Below are 24,410 nucleotides of genomic sequence, written 5' to 3' on the forward strand. Positions count from 1 at the left end.
GAATGGTTAATATCTTTGGTGTTTAATTCTGTGAATTTGTACCAAAATAATATTAGACTTAGGCAGTATGGACAAAAAAAAGCTTTATGATGAAACTATTCCCACTGATTAATGTAATTTGCCTCAAACACTAAAGTTTCTACAAACTACCTTTTGGGAAAATCTGAAACATAGGAGAAGATTTCCTTTTGTGTTCTTTTCCTGTATTCCCTATATCCCTATAAGTATTTTATTTCTACTTACATTTCTACTTGTTTCTGGGTGAGAGAACTGAAATAACAGTCTGCTGAGCAATTTGTATAAAGTTTACCAACCTTCACTCATCTTACCCCAGCATACCCAGACTCTTTAGAACTATATCAAAATCATATTGTTTTGAAATCTTTAGATGCTTATCTGAAATATCTTCCAAATTAATTTAATGATTGTGAATGAATGGATGTTTTTCATACAATTCTCTGCTACAGGTCCAAGATTTGGTTTTCAATCTCCATATGATCCTTTCTGATACTGTTAAAATGAAGGAACACCAGGAGGATCCTGAAATGTTGATTGATCTAATGTACAGGTAACATTTGTTTGATTCACTTATACCTTGTATAATGGGGCTTAAATTAGTACGATACACAAAAAACATGAGATTAAAAAAATACAAAACTTATTTGTCGTTTTCTAACGGTAATTGAAAAGTCAAGATGTGCTTTATCAGATCCCCTGTGTCACTTCTTCTTTTAAGAACTATGAATAATTGTTCGGTATATTTATTGATTATCAAAAACAAGAGGATTATTTAAAGTAATGACACATTTAACACCTTGGCATCCTGGGCCCTAGATTTCCTAGGAAGGCCCAAGATCCATATTTTAAATGTAAAAGTTCTTTAGGAAGAAAATACAGTGTATTAACGTTTTACTACAATATTAATTTTGCTGATTTTAAATATGGTTTTGCCTATAGGATAATATTTATAGGGTATTTTGAGAATTTTGTAATTCCTGTTGTAACTTAAAAGATGTAAGTAAAACTTGACTTTTTCTTTGCCATATGACCTTCTCTTTTTACAGTTTTGGAGTTCCTTAAAGGCACAAATAAAACAAAAACAAATATGTTCTTTAAAATAAAAATGATACAGTGAAACAATCTTCTATAAATTTTTTTCCTTGAATAGAAAACTTGTTTATATTCCTATAATAAACATGTAAATTCCCACAGTTTTTCCCTTACTGATTGTTTCCTTAGTGTCCAGATTTTCATATAAAATGTCCTTTTTTTAGCCCCCCACTGCAAAAAACTGATATTACTGTTCCATTGGCCCACAGTTGTTTCTCTAAGCATACTCAAAGACATTTTCATACCACCCAAAAACTTGTCTTAATAGGTTGTGTTCAATAACAGAAACCTAAACACTGAAAAAGCAATTTGGACTCCCTTCTAGCTTGGGAAGCAAATGCTAATTGAGAAGAATTTCTGTTCTAATTAGAATTGCCAAGGGGTACCAGACCTCCCCAGACCTGCGGCTGACCTGGTTGCAGAACATGGCTGGCAAACACTCGGAACGCAGCAATCATGCTGAAGCTGCCCAGTGCCTCGTTCACTCAGCAGCACTTGTTGCTGAATATCTGAGCATGCTGGAGGACCGGAAATATCTTCCTGTGGGATGTGTAACATTTCAGGTAGGAATCTGCCAGGTTTACATTAAATCAAGGTATGTCCTTTTTTGGATTTAACTTTTCTCACTGGTGTTTAGATTCATTCAGCTTGTAAGGAAAGCATAAAGACTGAAGGTGATACTTCAGTAGATGAATTAACATTTCACTATTACTTTCATTAATACATTTTTAAAGTGTATTTCTCATTAATTCTCTGCCACATTTTCTTACCTCTGCATTATCAGTGCTGTGTATATTTATTCTCTTTGCCTATACTGCTGTGGACTTTGTAGCATCTATGAAATACATTCAAGATATTGAGAATCAGAATTCAGTGGAAACTCTTAATTGGCTTTTAATTAAAATACCAGGTAAACCAACATTCTCCATTCCCTGTATAAATATGCTAATATATGACTCAGAGATGATAGCTTATGCTCTAGTACGGTTACATCCCCCTTACCCACTAGTTGAATTCTTTGCTTACCAAGAGTTAGTTATGCTTTGCTTTTCTTAAAACCTATTAAAGCCAGGTTTGGGAAGTTACAAAATTTAATTAAATATTATGTTCTCTGATAAATCTAAACGCAATAAGAAAGTAAGTTATTGTTTCTCTGAAAACCAAGTTGAATGTTTTGCAAAGAGATCAGACAAATAAAGAAAGAATGGGGGAAAAGCTCCGAGAAGTCTAGGATATTTTGATAATCTTTTAAGTTCAAGTTTTTACTCTAAAGAAACCAAAACTGGAAATCTTAAATAAAGGTTGCATTGTGGGTATTTAGTCAAGAGAGATTACATGGAACTCTGATCTCGAGACCCATACACAAAGAAAAGACCTTAGATCTACTTCAGGAAATTGACAAATGAGTGTATATCTACTGTGAATATTTAGGTTCAAATCAAATATTTAAGGTATGTAGGTATCATTTCTTTTTTAGAAATAATGGCTGATCCCAATCTCATTGGGTAAGAGGGCTTTTAATATACCTGAGTTTTCTCATTAACTTGATGTATGTTAGGCAAGCCAAGGGACCATTTTTGTACCTTATTTTCCCTGAAAGAGAGTTTTAGCAAGATCAATTAAATTAAAAATAAAGATTGTTTAAGTCTCCATAGGTGTTCTGTGTGATATTATGATTTTCCTTAGCCCATGATTTTTCTTAATTTTCTTTCTTGCAACTTTTTATTAATGGAAAAGTTATCTAGCAGTGGTGTTACACTTTATTGTCATCTTCACAGTACAAAAAGTTTTTGGAGATTTGTCTTTTATCTTTGCATTGACTACCCTTTTTTTTAAACTTAAGCTGGTAGCTATATTTCATCATCAATTACTTCTTCATATACATCTTTCATGTTAAGAAATTAATTCCATTTCACAAGCCTTAAACATTTTTTTCCTCCTAGAATATTTCATCTAATGTTTTAGAAGAATCTGCAGTCTCAGATGATGTGGTATCTCCAGATGAAGAAGGTATCTGCTCTGGAAAGTACTTTACTGAGTCAGGACTTGTGGGATTACTGGAACAAGCAGCTGCTTCTTTCTCTATGGTAGATGACTCTTATTCATTTCTTCCCACAATTACATACTTCTTAATTATTAGTGACATGTATATTTATGCTTTCTGCCTACAACTCTGCTTTTCCTTTATGGTAGTTTTCTCTAAATACCTTAAGAACCATCTAGTAACATATTTTCTTTCTAGATTCATCATTGCTTATTCCTTTTTAATAGTCTGTCACTTCCTCCAGTGTTTTTCATCTGCTTGTTTGTGAACCAACACTTAGTCTGTAAGAGATTTTTTTTTTCTTGCTTTACAAAACTTTACCACCAAACATTTTCTAAAACTTTAAAATTTAAAAAAAACCCAGCAAAACAGAAAGCCTGTGGTACTCAGGAAAATTATGGCCACTCATCCCATTGGTTGCATAGTGAGTTCTATTAGGTAGATATTGAAGTAGTATCAGGAGCTTTATGAACTACATCCTAGATCCCTTGTCTGATCTACCCTACCATGCTATAACTCTAATCCTTGTCCCTCCCCATCTGTATGTGAAGAATTAAAGCAGTCATGTGGATCTGAGATGGGATGTTTGTTGGAGAAGGAAAAAACAGCCAGCCAAATCCCTGCTTTCTTTCTTGAACCATGGTGATTACGGTCACCTGCTTTCTGTGAGTTTTCTGCTGAGTGTTTAGTATCCCAGCACCAAGGTTTGGGAGACAGTGAGGTTCATGTTAAGGTAAAAGGGAAGCTTGAGGTAATATACAGTGTTTCCCACCTTCCCCATTGTACTATTATTAGGAATTGGTTATTGCTTCTCCTGGCCTTAACCCTCCCCAGAAATATATTGGTTATGGGTATAGATTTAGAAGGCATACAGTCAGAATTCAGATCCTGGCTCTGCTACCTTAGTAGTTAAATCACTTCAGGCACAAGTTACTCAACCTACCAGTGCCTCACTTTTCTTAACTGTTAAATGCATCTAATAATAGTACCTACTTCAAGGAATGTTATCAGGGTTAAATGAGTTAACCTATGTAAAGTGCTTATCACAGTGCCTGGCTCCAAGTAAGTTTTAATGTGTTTGCTATTATCATCTTCTCATCATTATTGGCATTTAGAAGCAATTCATTTAATAATGATTCTGAGACTCAAAGAACATTAGGCATTGGTCCACTTTAAAATTTCTTGTTTTTGAGGACCTTGATTGTCCTGATTCCTACCCCGGATCTCTGTTCCTTGAGTTTCAATTTAAGTGATCCGAACTAGCAGGGAAAAAAAGTTTTTTGGTATTAATGGAATATTTTAATAAATATACATTCTCTATGTATATGTGTTTAATTTTAATAATTCACAGCAGTGAATTTAGATTGGGGTACAGTGGCCTATATTACAGAAGCCTATATTTTGCAAGAGCATATAATTGTGAATTTCATTATTTTTCAATTAATCTATTTAATATTAAGTAAAATAATTACTGGGCATTTTAGTTACACTAAATATACTTTACTGTTACAGCTACATGTTGCTTAAATATACTCTTGTGAACTGACTAGAAAATATGAGAACCATAGGTTTTCCCTGGGAAAATAATGTTTGCTGATGTGTGAGGCAGTGGGAACTCAGTGGCTCTTGGAAAATACCTCTCCTTTCCTTCACTACAGCCATGAATCCATTACTAAAGGCAAGAGAGTGGGTAGCAGTGTAAACACATTTTGTCCCTTACTCTGATTATAACCAGAGCAACCCTTAGTCACCTACTGACCAACTATCCCCTACTTGAGTAAAATCTGGTGGTTCAGAACCTTCTTATGTTTTGTTAAAAATCAGAGATTTTTCCATAGGAGAGTTCCAATAAGATTTCCTGTGCCAATTTAATATTTTGGAAAAGTTAATAATTTTAGTGTCCTAGGAGGCCACAGGTTATCTGATATTTGCGTATCTGTGACCAATGTAATAATTGGGTTTCTTTATTCCTCTGCTCAGAATTAGTTTCTGCAAAAGTTTACGTGCGTATATGAGGACACACACATACACACATTTATTTTAGTTAAGTAATTACTGGGTAGATAAAAGCAAAATGTCCAATTCAAATTATATAGAAATATAAATATGCATATATTATATGTGTGTATTTTAAATGCACAGACACAAACACACATGCATACATATCCATTCATCTATCTAGAAGAGATAATATTAAATTGTGCAAAATTATTTTATTAGGCCTTAATCAAATTAAAAATTAGTAGTGTTTGTTTTTATGTCCTATTGGAAAACAGTAGTATTGTCTTAGTAGAAATATTGTGAGTTCATAAATTGTAATTCACTTTCTTATTGATGTAAAAGAAAGCAATATCTTATTATTCTTATAGGCTGGCATGTATGAAGCAGTTAACGAGGTTTACAAAGTACTTATTCCTATTCATGAAGCTAATCGGGATGCAAAGAAACTATCCACGATTCATGGTAAACTTCAAGAAGCATTCAGCAAAATTGTTCATCAGGTAATGATTGTACTTTCTAGCTTCAGTATAAATGGAGAAAACTGTCTACAAGCATTAGTGTTGCTTTGTACTAATGTCAAACTAGATGTCACGAAATGACCATTTTAATGAGGTTACAAATGAACAGTGTCAAAATGATGGTTCATGGCCAAAAGCAAGACTCATTAACAAAACTGAATTTACCTAAAGTAGATTATGATCATCATAACCTTTCCACATAGCTTCTCTTTTTTTCCTTCACTTTTTTTGAATTTTTACTAGTTGCTAAATTTGTTTTAAATTGTGAGTTATTTTCTGTTTCACAGTGTGGGTTATAGTTATGAATCTGATTTTTAAGTTGATTTCTATTCATTTGCTGCCAAAAAAGTTGTTATGTTTAACTTTTTATTAAATGATGTGAAAGTTTAATAAACTCCTAATATTTTTAATGATTTCAACTGAACTTTTAACTGTTTTTCCCATATATTTTTATTCAATCATCCTTTGACATATTTCTAATATGAAAATAATGTTTAGTGAAAATAATGAATAAATGGTTGTCATGTTTATTCAGTTATAATAGTATGACTTCAGTACTTGTTTATAGTTCATGGAATCCACATATTATCACTAAAATTAAAATTAAAATAAACTTGGTTTAGAAATGAAGTAGACTACCAGCAGTTGATTTCCCTGAAGCTGAGTCACTGGCTCCATTGAAATGCTCTGAAGTATCCTGTCGAGGCTCCTCTTTCTCCACTTTTCTCTTCCCTTCCCTGTGCTACCCATGCTGTTGTCTGCTACTGCCATCATCAAAGAAGGAAGTGGAGTACTGGTTTTCCACTTTTTCGTTCGGTATTAGTCCTACTTTATTGTCTGTCAACTTGACTTCCTCTTTCTTGCCATGGACTAAGCTGTTCTGGATGAATTGATATAATCTGAAAAATTTTAAGTCTTAAATAGGGCCACTATACTGTTAAGCCAGAATTTTATTATTGTTTACTAAAATGTTGAAGTTGCAAAAGATCATTAGGATTCTTGATCACAACAGTTGGGTCTTTTTATAATCAGTTGTACATATACTGTTAAGGAAATCTCATCCCAGCTTCCAGACCTATAAATTGCAAATTACACATCAGGTCTGGAACATCTAGAGCTAGTAGCTTCCAAGAAACTTTCATCCATTTGTATCAAAGACATTTGAGTGAAATTTCAATGTCTATTCCAATTTACCTGCGATACTTCAGTGAAGTGCAGCTCACATTAGTTAGGGATCTAATTTAGACACAAATGAAACAAGTAGTTGGCTTTCTTTCTCCCAAATTTGTACTTTTCACTTATTAAAGTTTTAAAAGGTGAAATTTTAGCTTCTAGGTTTTGAACAAGGAATTTATAATATTATCACAGGTCTTAAGTGAAGGAATATGGTGTTTAAAGTACCCTGGTGTTTTCTATACGAAGAAGAATTTATGGTATATGGTACCTTACACTACTGAACTTCCTTTGGCTTTTTTTTGTTCTTTTTAAACAGTTTTTTTTTTTTTATGACTTTGCCCTTTTTTTACTTTTTATTATACAGAGTACTGGCTGGGAGGTAGGTAATGTTTTAGTTAGTTAAAGACACTAATAGATTGATTTGATCAGATTTCTTATGCCAATGCTTTGCCCACATGTGCTAGCTGTGGGCGTTCTGTTGCTGTCTGCTGTCAACTGAATTCATTAACCAAAGAAATTTTGTTAAAATACTGTAAGTTATGTTAAGAAATTTATTATTAAGAGGTTGTAGGCAGTGCATGGAAATCCATATGTTACACTAATGAGATTCTTTGGTAAATGAGCCACTTTGTCATCACTTAGTTTGTTTTTATCCTTTGAAGCATTTTCTTTCATCAACATTTACACACAAATTTCTTTTTTTAACCATATTGTTTCACCTCATTTTACAGAGGTCGATTTATATGTTATTGCTCAGAGGTGTAAATAAAAAATATTTCATCTGATCTAAGATGCCATCAATTGTAAGACATCCCATTATTTTCCATGCCTTTAAGAAACAAAGAAAAAAAATACCCTGTGTGTTAAACTACAACATCCTATCAGTTGAAAGATGAATGCCAACTACAGAGATACTAAAATATGGGCCAGAAATGTGCATCTTAGAATTGATGAAAGAATGTGTTAATTTGATCTTGAGTCACTTCACCTTGAGTATAAGCACTACTGAGGAAAGAAATTCACTTTTGTCATTTGAATTTTGTTGGAGGGAGGGATAAAGAGATTGAGACAACTGGAAATTTAATTTGACCTCATATTCTGACAATGTTTGATAATTAGTGTTCGATGAAGACTATGTGTGCTTCCTTTTATGGAGTCGTTAGGCTCATGAAGTTATATATAAGTTAAATCTTAACTGAAAAGTGCCAGGAAGAATTGATTGCCTTTGTTTTCAATCCTTCTGTAAAGGAAAGAATTCTATAAAATTTAAAATTCTACAAAATAATTTATTTTGATGAGGTATAAAACAAGGTATTAATAAACCAGGTTTATTTAAAGCTAAATATATCTGTAAAGTTTTCTGCTTTGCCTCTCACTTTGTAGTCAGGTTTATGTTGATTAAGCAGCTTAGGCTTTCTCTGTTTGGTTTTGCATTTCAATCCTTGTTTTGAGATCCAACTAGAAACCTTCAGAATAAATGTTACTATTGCATTCTCTTCCATTTCTGAATTAGTTGCCACCTTTCGTTTTTCTTCAGATGAAGCCAGTACAGTTACATCTACCTTAGTTCTCCAGATTAAATGTGTGTGACCTTATTAATACCTAGTACAGAACCTCTCATTTCTGTGGCTCAATTAAGACTTATATAAAGAGACTTTACATGGTTATCTATGAGTGATAAAGTTCCTTATGGATTTCCTAACATGAAATGGAAGTAGGTGAAAAGTAGATAAAAGAAGATACATTGAAACCTCTGAGCAGTTTATTACTAGTCTGCTTGATGCTAAATCGACCCCTGAAAGGTATAATTTTCACTGGTTATGATATTAATATTCTGTCATCATGTTTATTGCATGGTAAAAGTCGCACAGACTTTATTTTCTTGTTTATATTCTTGTCACTACCTTTCACTGGACCTTTAGCTTTGTAGCTTCTAAAATTGTTGCACGTTTGTTTTTTGCTTTTCCCTTGTAAAACTTAAATGGATGCTTGCATTTTAAAAATATGTTTGCTACCATTTGCTGCTTATTTGTTTTGAAATTTCCCTAATTAAAATGCTTCTGTTTTCTCTTCTCTCTTGCCCCTGGTTGCTGACCCTACTCCCTACTTTTACTATTGTCTATTGTGGTAAGTTCCTATCTTGTGAATATTTTTCTTTTTGACTCTGGGAAAACGTCAGTAATTTCATTTTTTCTAAAAGCTACGTTTCCTAGCTAATTTCCTAGTATTCTCAAAGAACTCTCACTGGATTGAGATCCAATAAGGATAACTGATACACTGTAGAAAGGCTCTTTGAATTGATACTCCCTCCCTGACTTAGAGGAACGCTATCTGGGCTTATATATTAGCATTGTATTTCATTTTTTACCGTGCTCCTTGATTTGGTACAAATTATTTGAGTTGGCAAAGCTTTTTAGGGCTGTGTGTGTGGGTTTGTGTGTGTGTGTAAAAGATAACTCTAAAACTTGATATTTAGCAATTTGGTAAAGTATTTACCATCCAAAATAACAAATCATGAACCCTTCTTAAATCATGGTGATCTGCCAATTCCAATATCTTAATGACTGTTTAGTATTTACCTTTATTTTCTCTTCCCAAGCCCATTTATTTTTCTTAAAATAATAGGAAATAGAGCTTCCCTGGTGGCGCAGTGGTTGAGAGTCCGCCTGCCGATGCAGGGGACGCGGGTTCGTGCCCCTGTCCGGGATAGATCCCACATGCCGCGGAGCGGCTGGGCCCGTGAGCCATGGCTGCTGAGCCTGCGCGTCCGGAGCCTGTGCTCCGCAACGGGAGAGGCCACAACAGTGAGAGGCCCGCGTACCGCAAAAAAATAAATAAATAAATAAGTAATAATAATAATAGGAAATAAAGTATGTTTAATAATTTCTCTCTTATGATTGCACTTTAAAATTACTTTTAGAAAAAAGAGAAATATTGAATTTCTGTATGGAAACTTACAGCCATTTCATATTTTGTGTCTATATATTTTATTTTAAAAGATACATTTATCCATTTATCAAATAGTGAACAATTTGTATTCAGAAGTAGATTAAGGCAAGTTTATATTTTTCAGAACAGTCATTCCCCAACCATTGATAACATAGTCACATAATACTGTCTCCATTTTTTTTCCTTAAAAGATTATAACATATTTCACCATCCTAGGGGAAATATCACCACCCTAGTAGGCATATATTATAGTCTCCAGAAAGGCTTGAGAAGGTGGGCTTAGCTTTTTTAAAATTCTCTCTACTAAATCACTAAAGAAAAGTGGCGTACCCTAATTTATGAGATTGAAGCATGCAAAATAACTGGATCATAACTCTTGTTGTTGTATTTGATGTCCATCCAATATTTTGGTTTTTATATGCTGAGAAATACTAGCCATAGTTCTGGTGCAGTGGCTTCTGTTGAATTTTTATAAGCCTTAATCCACGCTAAAGCTGCGTGAGATAAATTAACTCATCCAAGCCAGTAAAAGAGCAGAATGAGAAACAGCAAATTTTAATAGGTGATTGGGGAGTGGGGGGCTGAAAGAAGGGCATGAAAAAAGTTCCAAGAGCATAGTCAAAACAAGTACTTTTACAACAAGTAGTTGAGTGGAAAAATGTGACACTCTAAAGAAGAAACTAGACCAGTGTAGGTATAAAACATCCATGACTGTTTACCTCAGGAAAGGTGAAGAGATGAAGTTAGATATGAAAAATGTTAAGGAATTTAGGGAAAGTGAGAAGAGCTTCTCTGTGAGGAGGTACTTTCTGATAGTTGGTGACTCCCTAATAATTGGTATAGACCCATGACTGAGCAACTGATGATGCTGTACCACTGGTTAGGTTTGCCCTTTATGTTACTTTTGATGAGAAAAAGATACAGACAGCAAACATTTACTTTGTAGATGATACTGGACATGATTTGTTTTTTTCTGGACTAGAACATATAATGGTTAAAATTGAACTTTTGATAAGAAATGCAGTAGGATATATCAGAAGCATATATCTGGTAGGTAAACCACCAACCTAAATTTCATACTACAGTTTACAGGAAGGAGATGCAAACATGCAGTAACAATTACAGTAGAGGACAGTGTTGTAATATAGAGGAAGACAAAATACAGGGAGGGAGATACCCAGTAATTCTCAAACAGTTACTCAAGGAAATTCTCAAAAGTTCTCAAGGAAAGCATCAGAGAAGCAAAAGATGGTTCAGAGATCATACTTACGTTCTAGTGTCTGTATACCAGTACATAGAATATGGGGATTAAATAGCTTAAATAAGAGCTTGGACTCAGGTGTCAGATATATTGGGATTTAACTCTCAGCTCTGCCGCTGACTAGCAGTGTGACCTTGGGCAAGTTACTTTTCCTTATCTATAAAAAGAGGGTAAAAAAAATGGTATCTCGTAGTCGTGGTAAGAATTGACATAACTCATGTAAAGTGGATAACCAGTGTCTAGCACATAGTAAGTACTTTAAAAATGTTGGAGATTATTATTTTTATTGTTGTTATATCATCGTCATCATTATTATCATTACTGTTACTTGAAATCTTAACACAATTTAGCTGTGAAATCTAAGAGGTGTTATGTTCCCTGGTCGAGATCTGTGATTAAATAAACTGATAAAAGTATATGTTCTTAAGAAGAATAAATCTAATAGAAGAGAAGGAGATTACCACTGTGTGAAATACTGGTATGCCTATCTGGCAATCAGTTAACTTGAAGGAGGTGTTAGCAAGTCCAAGCTCTCTCTGCTTGCCACACAACAGGCCAGTAAATCGGGAGACGAGGTGTTGAGGCAAGGAATAGCGACTTTATTTGGAAAGCCGGCAGACGGAGAAGATGGTGGAACTGTGTCCCCAAAAACCATCTTATCAGGGTCTGGATGCCAGTTTTTTTATAGAACAGAGATGGGGAGGAGGTGATGAAGTAAAGTGAAAAGGCCATTAGTTTTGCAAAATATCTCCTGGCTTAGCCAGCATCAGGGAGGGCATGTGTTAATTTCTTCTTTTCTGCAGCCATTCACAGGTGGGCAGGGTCAGATTGTCTCCCTGTGAACTGAACAGAGGCACTTCAGTTTAACATTCATGCAGAGGGTCAGGGTTCCTTGAGGCAGGCCATTATGTATGATTATAATAACAAGAGCAACAAAAAGCAAAGGTTAAAGTAAAAGATCCAACATGGAGTCAGAAGCATAATGGAAAGCTGTGGGTGAAGATGAAAGAAGTTTTAGAAGTGATGTCATTGTGGAAATATACAACTAGCCCAACTGAATGTTTCCTGCTAAATAAAGATAAAACTAGAAAAGCCTTAAGATAATTTGTCATAAGCAATTTCACCCACTAGAGACATGGATAGATGCGTAGAAGGATTTCCTTGTCTGGGGCATAGTTTCATCAAATACAAGAAGGTGGACCCAGTAAGTAGAACTGCTAAGGAAGAACAAATTGGAGTGTGGGAATGATGGGAAGTTCAGAAAGAATTCATGACATTAAAGGAAGGTAATGCTAGAAAAATATAGGCTAGATTGTAGGAAAGTGTACTTTTTTTTAATTCAAAGGAAAAATGGGTATCATCCTGTGGTCCAAAACTCTGAAGAGGAAATAAGATGAAGTGATGTTTTTCTTGAAGGTACAGCTATATGATTAGTCTTTCATGAACATGATAGAGTCAATGGTTTTACACTAGAGAACTCTTCGTAAGTTGAAAATAAATTTAATCACTGTTCCCTCCTCCACGTCACTACACACACATTCATTTTCAATTCCAGTAACTCCTCTCTGATCTTATCTCTGCTGATCTTCTTCCTCTTGCACACTTTGCTTCAGCCACTCTGGCCACCTTCCTATTCTTCAAACACATGAGGTAGGCTCCTGTCCTAGGACCTTTGCACTGGCTCTTTCCTCTGCCTGGAATGCACTTCCCCCAGAAGATCCACATGAATAACTCTCACACCTCCTTCACATCTTTGCTCAGATGTCACCTTTTTGTGACACCTGCCCTGACCACTCTGTTTTGTTCACTGATTTATCACCAATGTCTAGAACAGTTTGCTGACACATAGTAGGCATTCAGTAAATATATGAATGGATGAATGGTTTCCCTCACATACATTCTGTTTAATGACTTTTTTTCCTTTCCTTCCCTCCCATATCCACTTAGCCATTCTTTTAAGTTGTAGAATCCTGCCTGTGTGTCACCTCTTTTGTGACCTGGCTCTAACAAGATTTATCTTTCCTTTCTCAATACACTTTTTATTATAGCATATAACCCTTTGTATTGTAATTATTTGAATACATTTTTTACTCTCTTGGGGAGGTCTTATTTATTTTTATTTTCCTGTTCCTGAGGATGAACAGTGGCTAACTCATTATAAGCACTCAATAATTTTTTTTCCTGAACTGAATGTCAGTATGAGAAAGTAAATAAAAAGAGTTTAAAATGGCTGCTCAGTAACTAGTTCAGTTTTAAGTTGCATTAATAAAATTTAAGTCGACATCCAGGGAGGCAGTGAGCCCACTGATCTCTACACTGATCAGATCACATCAGCAATATTGTGTTTATTTTTGGGATACCACACTTTAAAAGGTGGCATTGAAAAACTAATAAAATGAAAACAGCATAGTAATTCCTATCATATGAAGATGATTGAGAACTGGAAAGTCTAAGGGAAACAAGTTCTGATAGCAGTCTTCAAATATTTAAATGATCATAATATTGAAGATTTAGGATAGGGTTTAAAATTGGAACACTCTGAGGGGAATACAGCCAGAATAACAAATTGTAATATTTGTGATTTTAAAAAAATAAATAAATATGTACATTTATGGCATTTTGGGAAAAAACAATCAAATTGTTAATTTTCTCAAATGCCTTTTTTATTTTCCAGGTGGTGGGGTCTTCATTTCTTGATTATATCAGAATTTGCTATTATTATATTGTTCCATTGGCTTATTGATGGTTTTAATCAAAATTTTGATTGAATACATTTCAATCAAATTCAATGAATACATTGAATCTCTAGAGAGATTTCATTTGCTATAGAAATCACTTAATTTTTATGTCTGTTAAATTTTGAAGCAACTGAAAAATCTTTTATTAGCAGCCTCAAGTTTCTTTAGCTCAAAGACATTTTTATTTAAAACTGTATTTCTTCTGGACAAAAATGTGGCGATATGGGGGCTTCCCTGGTGGCGCAGTGGTTGAGAGTCCGCCTGCCGATGCAGGGGACGCGGGTTCGTGCCCCGGTCCGGGAAGATCCCACATGCCGCGGAGCGGCTGGACCTGTGAGCCATGGCCGCTGAGCCTGCGCGTCCGGAGCCTGTGTTCCGCAGCGGGAGAGGCCGCGACAGTGAGAGGCCCGCGTACCGCAAAAAAAAAAAAAAAAAGTGGAGATATTTTTAGTCACTGTATTTTTATTATTATTATTATTATAAGGCTGGAAAATTGAGGATCAGAATTTTCCATTTTGCTTCATTATCTGTTTCATTTGTAACTTATTTTACATACCCTTTTGCCTTTGCAATAAGTCAGTATAGGAAAAATAAGTATCAAACTTACTAGGCTTAAAGAGAATTCAGAGGTATATAAACACTCACGTATGGCTGTGTATATGGGCGCTACCCCAAAATCCTTCTGAAACATCTTTGTATCTAAATTGTAAGAATTGCATAGAAAGCTTCCAAGTATTTTATCTTTATTGAGGGAATTTGTTTTCAAATGTGCTGTGTAAGAGTTCAGGTGACCTTAGTGTACATTGTACTTGGGATGAATGTGTGGTTAATGTATGCAGTGGGTGGTTTGGGGACTTTAGAAAACCAACTCTTCTCAAATTTTTTTTCTTTTTATCTTTCATTTATACATTTTTTCCTTTCTATTCCATTTTTAGTTACTCTTCCACATATCAGTATTTTTATCAGCAGAGGGATACTAATTGTAAATATTTTGCTTCAGTGCTTCTCGATGGTCGTGACATTTACTGACCGTCTGCTCTGTGCCAGGTGCTATACTTGGCTCCTAACTTTTACGATCTCATTTAATATATGTAAAGAGATAATATAAAGGCTAATGGAAACTAAAAATATTAGTGTTGTTTTTAAATTTAACTTTAGTATGCTCTAATTTCAGGATAATTAGAACAGTTTGTTTTATACCAAGCAACTTTTCTTGCAATAAGGAAAATGAGTTAATTTATCTCCATTGTATGGACATAAAAAAAAAATAGACCTATGTGAGGACATCACTTGGTACAGTCCCTGAAAAACATATGCCATATATGATTCGGTAAAAGCCCTAATGGCACAATGTTATTTGTTAGAAATAATGAAAAAAAGAAAATTACTTTATTTTACTTTCATTTGAAAAATAATAAAATACTGTAGTTTTGAATTAAAACTTTCGCAATGTGTTGAGAATTTTGTACCATAGCAATCGAAACAAAATGTGTAAAACAAAAAGACTTTGTATTAAAGTTTCTTTATTTTCCTACACCTAGGATGGTAAGCGGATGTTTGGCACCTATTTTCGTGTTGGTTTTTATGGAACCAAGTTCGGGGATTTGGATGAACAGGAATTTGTTTACAAGGAGCCTGCAATAACCAAACTTGCAGAGATATCTCACAGATTGGAGGTGAATGCTGTGGTGGTTCACAAAGTGTCATCTTTAATTTGTATTTTCTGTGGTGAATAGACTTTCAGATCCAGATCTAATCATTTAATAAGCCAGATCCTGCCAAATAAACTACTCCTTTAGAATTAGGATTTTTGATAGGTACAGTAATAGTCTTTTTCAAATCTTTTATGGCAACAGTAAAATAATATTAACTTGATTTTTTTGAGGGTCTATTTTCACACATATTTTAGAAATCCTATATCTTTCAGAATTACTGTGATTTGTGGAGAAATGTATAGTATTATCCACATTTTGAAAAAGGTATAAGGTATTAATGGAACTAGAATTAGAACCCCAAGGTATTTCTGACCCAAGTACATTATCTTTTTGGCATAACTGATACCCAGTGAGATAATCTTTAGAACTTAAAAGCTTGAAATTATACTTTAAAAACACTGCTTAGAATCCCTTAACCTTTATGCAGCTACTTAATTTTCACAATAAATAATTAATTTTAATGTTTATGAAACTAACCAATCTTTTCTGCTATAGTTCTCCTTTCCAACTTTTCTCTGTTCTTGGTTCTCCAAGTGTGGTCCATGGACAGAATCTTTACTGACATCACCTGGGAGGTTGTTTGAACTGCAGAATCTCAGACCTTACCCCAGACCATCTGAATCAAAATCTGCATTTTAACAAGATCCCCAGATTATTTGTATAGACATAAGAGTTTGAGAGGTAGTGCTCTAGGCTAGTTTTTATTCTCAGCTGATGTTAATTTCTCAATATTGTATTCTTATTGGTGATTTCACAGGACTCAACTTCCATAAATTGGTTTAAGCTGGACTTTTTGTTTTTCAAGAGCCTATTAAGTAAGTCTTGGGAAATATTGAGACAGTATTTCCCAAACTTACTCAGTCATAAAAATTATCTTAGAGGGAGGAGTGGCTGTTCTCCTTTGAGGATTGAGATTTAATTTTTCCTTTTGAATAGCTCCATCCCTTGCCCATGCTCCTACTCAGTGTCATATGGAAAAGTCAGTACATTCTTGACCCAGGGTTACCTTTTCAAAATCTGAAATTTTACAAAACTTCAACAAGTCAATGCTTTTATTTGAATATTCTGGAACATTACATTAATAATTCAGAAAAATGAATGGTTGCTCATTGACTGCAAGAAATTAGGCTACATCAAACTCAATAAAAGTTAATATCCTATACATCAAGTATAATGAATTTCTTTTGTCTCTGCTTTCTATTATTCCCTTTTTGTTTTTTTTTTGAGGACCTCTTGTGGAATCCTGTATTTTCAGTGGTGAATTTTTTTTTTTTGTATTTTGTGTTATTTAAAATGAGTAAATGGGAATAATATCAAATAAGTATGGACTAAGGCCATGCTAATTTGATAGACTAAATTTAACTTTTGTGAACGCAAATAATTATTATTTTGTAATTATTGACATGGTTGTACAAGAACTTACTAAATGGCCTGATTTTGCTCAGGAGTCTCCCTCAGAGACCTCCTCTGTTTTCTACTACTGTTAACTTCATGTGAAAGATTTCTTTTTCTTATTTTAGGGATTTTATGGAGAAAGATTTGGAGAGGATGTGGTTGAAGTAATCAAGGATTCTAATCCTGTAGACAAGTGTAAATTAGATCCTAACAAGGTATGGTTGATTAGACTGTAATGACACATAGGTATATCTTTGAGACTGATTTTTTTGGGGAAAGACTGAATGATGATTTCACAATGAAAATGAAGAACTTTTTCCTTTCCCAGGCATATATTCAGATTACCTACGTGGAGCCATACTTTGACACATATGAGATGAAGGACAGAATCACATATTTTGACAAAAATTATAATCTTCGTCGTTTCATGTACTGTACACCCTTCACTTTAGATGGTCGTGCCCATGGGGAACTTCATGAACAATTCAAACGGAAGACCATTCTGACTACTTCTCATGCCTTTCCTTATATTAAGACAAGGGTTAATGTCACTCACAAAGAGGAGGTAGGTCTCCAAATAGGGAAGTAGAAATAGTGGAGCAAATACATTGGAGCCATGTGAAAACAATGTGGATATAGCATTGTGTATCATTCCTCACGTGGTAACATACTAGAACTTTACCCATTTTTAAGTCATTAATTTTCAGCTTCTTTTCTAAGTCCCTAATTCACCCTTCGCTTATGCTTTAAAAGGTTGATTTTTTAATTTTTTATTTAGTGATCCAAATTTTGGAATTTTATTATTAGATAATAGTTTACAATTGGTCACCACTTTTTTATTTTAATTGATTGTGTATAAAGCTCACTAAATATTTTTCAATCAATACACTGACCTAATAGATGTTATTTGACCCAGATCATCTTAACACCAATTGAAGTTGCTATTGAAGACATGCAGAAAAAAACGCAGGAGTTGGCATTTGCCACACATCAGGATCCAGCAGACCCCAAAATGCTTCAGATGGTACTCCAGGGATCTGTAGGCACAACAGTGAATCAGGTTGGAGCATTTGCTAATACTGTGCGATTTAAGTTATAAATGGAATTTTGAATGATTTCATTATTATATTTTACAGAGATCACAAATAAGTGTCAAAGCAAGTGAAAATATGTTAGAAGTAGTTGCAAAAGTTAAACTGAAAAACAAAATTTTTAGTATAATCTCAGTTATTAAAAAATTTTCACACCTGCCTTTTAAACTGCCTGTTTTTCTAACTATCTGTTCTGAAACATTCTATTAAGAAGGGATAGATTTCACTCAAAATGGCCTTTCCTTTAAAAGCTTGTACTGAAAGAATGTGATCTAAAAAGAAGGGCTCATTTTCAGAGCTACATGTTCCATGCATGTGTGTGTATCTACTCTCTTAGATACTCCTTGATGTTATCTTCTCCAGGTCTCCTTCACAGTGAGCTGAGAATAGTAAATAAGTAATGTGAAATCATTTTGAAAATTTGAATAATGTACATACACAAGATATTGTTGTTTTGTCATATGCAGATTAGAAGCCATCCCCATTATCTCCTTGTAATGGGTTCATTCAGCTTTTTTTGCTGATGATTAGTGAGTAGTCCAAGGTAAGGGAAAATCCAAAAAAGCTTCAAGTAAGATTTCATGTAATATATCTTACCTTTTTTTGGGTTAAAGAAATGAAGCCAAAAAATGCCCTACCAAAACTGGAATGAAGATTTTAAGACCTTTACCTCCTAAAAGTATACGTGATTTGGAGGTTTTACTTCCAAATGACGTAACTTACAAAAGATCACCTTTAATTCGCAGTATTAGGAACACATTTGGAATGCTGAGGGAAGCTGTTTTAGTAAAATCAAGTGTCTAATAATCAGTGGACTCACAACTGATTGTCACTAGCCTGACAACTTTTATATCTAGGATAAATTAAAGAATATAAAAAATATAAGGCAGAATACATTAATGAATACAAGAGTCAGTCCTCTAGCTCCTACTCTTTTTCTTTGAAAAATGAACTAATAAGTTAATTGCTGTGGGCAAGAATATAGATTTGACATTAGGAAAAACTAAAAATGTATTGTCAGAATCCATCTCTGAAAAGTTTTAATATAGGCATAGACATATATGTATCAAGCTTAGTGCTAAGAAAAATGGTTTTGGCAAATTCTATCTCTGTGAATATATAAAAAACAAAAACACACTTTTATTTTCTTATTTTACAGGGGCCTTTGGAAGTTGCCCAGGTTTTCCTGTCTGAAATACCCAGTGACCCAAAGCTCTTCAGACATCATAATAAATTGCGACTCTGCTTCAAAGATTTTACTAAAAGGTATTCAAGGTTTCCTACATAAAGATATTCAAATTGAGACTGTCCAATACACAGTTTGATGTGAGAGTCTTCAGGGACTATTGAAAAGAGAAACTATAGGAAAATGGTTCACAATGAGAGGTTGTCTGTGTATAACTTACTATGCCTTATGTATGTATATCCCTGCCCCCCAATACTGTGTATAATGCCATGTTTTAAATTTTAAAGATTAGAAAAGCCTAGACTCAGGAAATTTTTTCAACTTGAAACTATTATTAGTTTAACATTTAACTTGAAAGCTGTTATTTATTGTGAACATTCAATGTGAGAGTTTCTGTTTCCTTTCCCTCAGAAAATATACAAGCAGCAAACTTGGAAGCAAAAAATTTACGTTCAGATCTTATCCTTATCATTTTATGTCTCTTTTCCAGGTCACTTAATCATTATGATCCTCAGTTTTCTAATGTATGAAGTAAGGATAATAATATTTACCTCATACAGGGAGGTTGTGCAAATTAGGTGAAATAATCCATGGTGTCAGGGTCCCCAAGAACACCCCCAGTTTTGATGATTTGCTAGGAGGACTCACAGGACTCAGCATGTAGTTGTAGACCTGGTTATGATTTGTTACAGTAAAAGAGTGCAAAGTAAGATCAGCAAAGGGAAAAGGCACAGGGGGTGAAGTCTAGAGGAAACCAGGTATAGGCTTCAAAGGGTCCTCTCCCAGTGCAGCCACATAGGAGGTGCTAATTGTTCCAGCAAAGAGTTGTGGCAGCATATGTGAAATGTTGTTTACCGGGGAAGGTCAGTAGAGACTCAAGTGCCAACCAGTATTTTTATTGGAGGCTGGTCATGTAAGCACCTTTTCCCTGACAGGTACCAAAATTCCAGACTCCCAAAAGGAAAGCAGGTATTTAGCAGAAACTATAGTGTTTGTATAAATAGTTCAGGCACAGTGAGCCACTCTTATCTTCTGGGTATGATAGGAACCCTTCCCAAATCCAAATTCCCAGACAGTAACCAAGGGCCAGCCTTCAAATAGGACCTAAGGATAGCAGGCTCAGGCCTGCTGTTAACTCTTTTCTTCACAAATAATACTTGGCATGTAATAAATAGGTATTCAGTAAATACTAAATTTTGGAACAATAGGGGAAAATAGTCATCAACTTGATACTGATTCCTGCTTTACTAACACTATGAGCACAAAAGAGGGAATGATAATTTACTTGATGATGTCAGGGAAGATTTCACACAGGAATTAACATTATATATGGACCCTGAAGGATGAATATTAGTTTTTCAGGCAGAAAAGAGGGGGAAGGGTATACTAAAAACAAACAAAAAAACCAGCATGAGCAAAGTTCAGAATCTGTTCTGAGAAAGATGAATAGTTTAGTGAAGCTGGAACTGTGCAATCTATGAAAACAAGTAGTCAAACACTGGGAAAGTAGGTTGTAAGGCCCTTGTGTACCATTAAGTAAATGACTTGTCACTTAACAAAGCAGCATCAGAACCATAGTCAGAATCCAGTCTTTGACTCCCTATTATGGTTTCTCTTATCAAATTATGAACTATGGTTTCAAATCATAGTTTGAAACCTTATCAAATCATTATCAAATCATTCATTGAAAGGGTTTATTGGGGTAGACAGAATTTTACTTTATATCAGTTTTGTCGTCAGGAAAATATGAGGCATGCTAACTTGTTCAAGTCTCTTGAGACAGTATTTTCCTTATTCTCACTGCAATAGCTGTCATGAATTTCTGTCAGTTTCTCCTGCGTGAACATGATAAATGTCTTTTAAAAACTTCAGATAGCTTCATTGGAAGTCTGGGATTTTATAATCTGATTATTGAGCTAGACAACCTTATAGGTTTGGTTATAGGATACATAGCTCCTAATGTATGGTATAGATGAGCTGCCATAGTAAAAGAAAGAAAGCTGCTTTGTACTTGTAGAATTGACTGACTTCTATTGGGACTGACATATACACACTACTGTATATAAAACAGATAACTAATGAGGACCTACTGTATAGCACAAAGAACTCTACTCAATACTCTGTAATGGCCTATATGGGAAAAGAATCTAAAAAAGAGTTGATATATGTATATGAATAACTGATTCCCTTTGCTGTACACATGAAACTAACACAACATTGTAAATCAACTATACTCCAATAAAAATTTTTTAAAAATTGATTTCTAACATTAATTTTATTATTTGGGAGGTTTCAAATAAGAACCAAAATATCCCTGCTGTGCTTGTGAGCCAGATGATCTTGAAACAATACATACTTCTTTAGGTCATAGACATTTAACAATAGATGCTTATTTTCTTGCTATTATTTTGGAATTTTTACCATGACTACGATTCTAAAACAAATGTCCTCCTCTTTGTGTATATTTAGTATAGGGTAATGAAGTCCTGTAGTCTGCAGGTCTTCTTAAGGGTTACCACAGAGAAGGTTTTCTCCTTTTAAATTACAAAAAGGAAAAAAACAAAACAAACTACATGATATAAACCTTACAAGTCATAGCCAATACTGCCTTTTTAATTTTTGTGTGTATATATTTTTATGCCAATATGCATATATATTTTACCATAGTTCAGTTATAATATACATATTATCTTAAATTCTTATTTTTCAATTAAAGTTAAAACTGTTATTCTAATAGTTATATTATCTCATCAAATGTCTGAATTTATGTTGAATTTAAGTGTGGTATAGTTAACAAATGTATCGTTTTTCTTTTGTTGAATTAAAATATTAAGCATGAGATGACTGAGCCAAAGTACATAAACATTTTTATTGGCCCCTCATATGTAGTCTATTCCAAAAAGGTTCTAAATATTAACAGTGCCAAGAATGTAAGTGTACTAGTCACAGTACACCTTACTTTAAGTAATGCCATTTAAATAGGGTGTCTCTTGTTAATCAGTTTAAATGGTACTTCAGTTTGCATTCCTTTATTCCTAAAAACAATAAACACTTTTTCTTGTATTTACTCTTTATATTTTGGGGCTTAGCATTTAAAACTTGTTTTCATTAAATCTTGAGTAGATTCAAAATAGTATTTATAACATTTGCTATTAAAGAATAGGGAGAAAAAAGTCATGTGCCTGCCACCCAGCTTTTAAGAAATAGAGCATTATCATTGCTTTGAGATCCCTCCTCACATGCCCTTTTCTGATATTATCACCCTCCCTTCCTTCAGAGGTAACCACTACATGAATTTCATATTTGTCATTTTCCTTATTGTTTTCATAGTTTTATCATAAATGAATATATCCCTATTACACTATTTAGTTTTGCATGTTTTTTTAACTTTTATAAATGGAGTGTACATATTCTTCTGTGACTTGCTATTTTTAATGTTTGTGAGATATTGCTGTAATAAATGTTGCTTTATTTATTTTATATGTTTCATTGAATGGATGTGCCATGATTTATTCATTCTTCTATGGATGGACATCTTGGCTGTCTCCTGGTTTTTGTTTTTTGTTGTTTTTTAGTTACAAAGAATACTATTCAAATATTTCTTTACCTACTTCTGGAGGTACAAGAGATAGCCTAGGGCTTATATACCTAAGAGTAGTGTTGTTGGTTCATAGGTTCTACTTCAACCAGATAATGTCACATCTTTTTCCAAAGTGTGAAGCCAGATTTACATTCTCACCAGTAGTGTTTGAGAGAGTTCTTATTGCTATGTAACCTCACTAATATTTGATATTGTCTGACAGTTTTTTACCAATCTTGTGGGTGTGAAATGATTATGTGATTATGGATTAAATTTGCATTTCCCTGATTACCAGTGAGGTTGGACATCTTGTCATGTGCAAGATGTAAAGTTGTATGTTCAAGTTTTTTTTGTTTGTTTTTTTTTTTGCCATTTCCTATTGGATTCTTTTCCTTACAGATTTCTAAGAGTATTTACATATTCTTGGATATGTAATGCTTTATCATTTGTAAATATCATAGACACCTTCTCTGAATTTGGGGCTTAGCACCTTTTTTTTAATAAACAGAAGTTGTTAACTTTAATATAGTTAAATGATTCAGTCTTTTCTGTTATGACTATTGCTTCTTGTGTCTTAAGAAATTTTTTACCTGAGGTCAGAGTAACATTCTATGTTGACTTCTAAAAAGTCAATATAATGGTATCTCTAAAATTCAATATAGCCTAAACAAAAGGGCAAGAAGGCAAAAAGGCCTTTTTACTTTTTAAAAAAATCTGCTTAAATTTGATTTTTGTATATGGTTCAAGGAAGGGATCAGTTTGACTTTTGTCTGTACTGGTAACTGAATATGATGTAAGATAGGGGTCAGATTTCTGTTCCCATATGGATGTGCAGTTGACCCAGCACCACTTATTTCAAAAATTACCCTTTCTCCACTGCTTTGCACTATTACACATCAAGTGCTCACTTTGTGTGCATCTGTTTCTAGGATCTTTGTTTTCTTCCACTGTTTACTTATCTCTCCTTGAACTAATATTATGGTGTTTTAATTACTGCAGCTTTATAATAAACTTCCATATATGATAGAGCAGTTCCTCTCATTTTGTTCAAGGACTACTTTTGGCCCTTTTCCTTTTGATATAAATTTCAAATTTTAGAATCAATATATCTCTCCCTCTACCCCACCCCAAATAATAACCTGAATCTGAATCTATAGATCAACTGGAAGAGAACTGACTCTTCCAGTCCATAAATACGGTATACGTCTCCGTTTACTTAGATCTTCTGAATGTTTTTTTTTTTAATTTTTTTGTAGAGGCCTTACGTATCTTTTGACTTATTCTTTGGTATTTAATATTTTTATACTTTTGTTAATGGTATCTTTTAAAATTATATTTTCTGTTTGCTGGCATACAGAAATGTAGTTGAATTTTATATGCTTTACATGAGAATACTGCCAAATTCACTTGTTAATTCTAATAATTTGTCTGTAGAATCTCTTTCTTACAGTAATGTTTAGGACCTCCATTACTGTGTTGAATGGGGATAGTGATAGAGGACATCATTTTCTTGTTTCTGATCTAAAAGAAATTTTTTCGTCATTGAGTATAATGTTTTCTTCATGTTTTTGTAGATATTTTTAATTAGGTGAAACAAGTTCCTACCTGTTTGTAGTTATGCTAAAAGTTTATCATGACAAATTTTA

At 33.9% G+C, this 24,410-nt stretch overlaps 1 protein-coding gene across 7 annotated transcripts in view; it reads left to right on the forward strand.

The window, feature by feature from the left end:
- The window catches only part of DOCK7 (dedicator of cytokinesis 7), a 212,703-nt gene that overhangs the window by 183,459 nt on the left and 4,834 nt on the right, over window positions 1–24,410 (forward strand). For 3 of the 7 annotated variants that reach the window (XM_073788983.1, XM_073788992.1, XM_073789004.1), the window contains 10 exons: window positions 468–568; window positions 1,481–1,673; window positions 3,054–3,197; window positions 5,524–5,655; window positions 7,214–7,228; window positions 15,348–15,473; window positions 17,033–17,122; window positions 17,236–17,472; window positions 17,824–17,967; window positions 19,158–19,264. In XM_073788983.1, the coding sequence (XP_073645084.1) occupies window positions 468–568; window positions 1,481–1,673; window positions 3,054–3,197; window positions 5,524–5,655; window positions 7,214–7,228; window positions 15,348–15,473; window positions 17,033–17,122; window positions 17,236–17,472; window positions 17,824–17,967; window positions 19,158–19,264 (1,289 nt within the window). Of the gene's footprint in view, window positions 1–467; window positions 569–1,480; window positions 1,674–3,053; window positions 3,198–5,523; window positions 5,656–7,213; window positions 7,229–9,474; window positions 9,654–15,338; window positions 15,474–17,032; window positions 17,123–17,235; window positions 17,473–17,823; window positions 17,968–19,157; window positions 19,265–24,410 lie in introns of those variants that run through there. The other 4 variants (XM_019919420.3, XM_019919421.3, XM_073788985.1 and 1 more) reach the window with 3 other exon arrangements.

This window comes from Tursiops truncatus, chromosome 1, assembly GCF_011762595.2.
Source record: "Tursiops truncatus isolate mTurTru1 chromosome 1, mTurTru1.mat.Y, whole genome shotgun sequence".
In the NCBI taxonomy this organism is placed as follows: Eukaryota; Metazoa; Chordata; class Mammalia; order Artiodactyla; family Delphinidae; genus Tursiops; species Tursiops truncatus.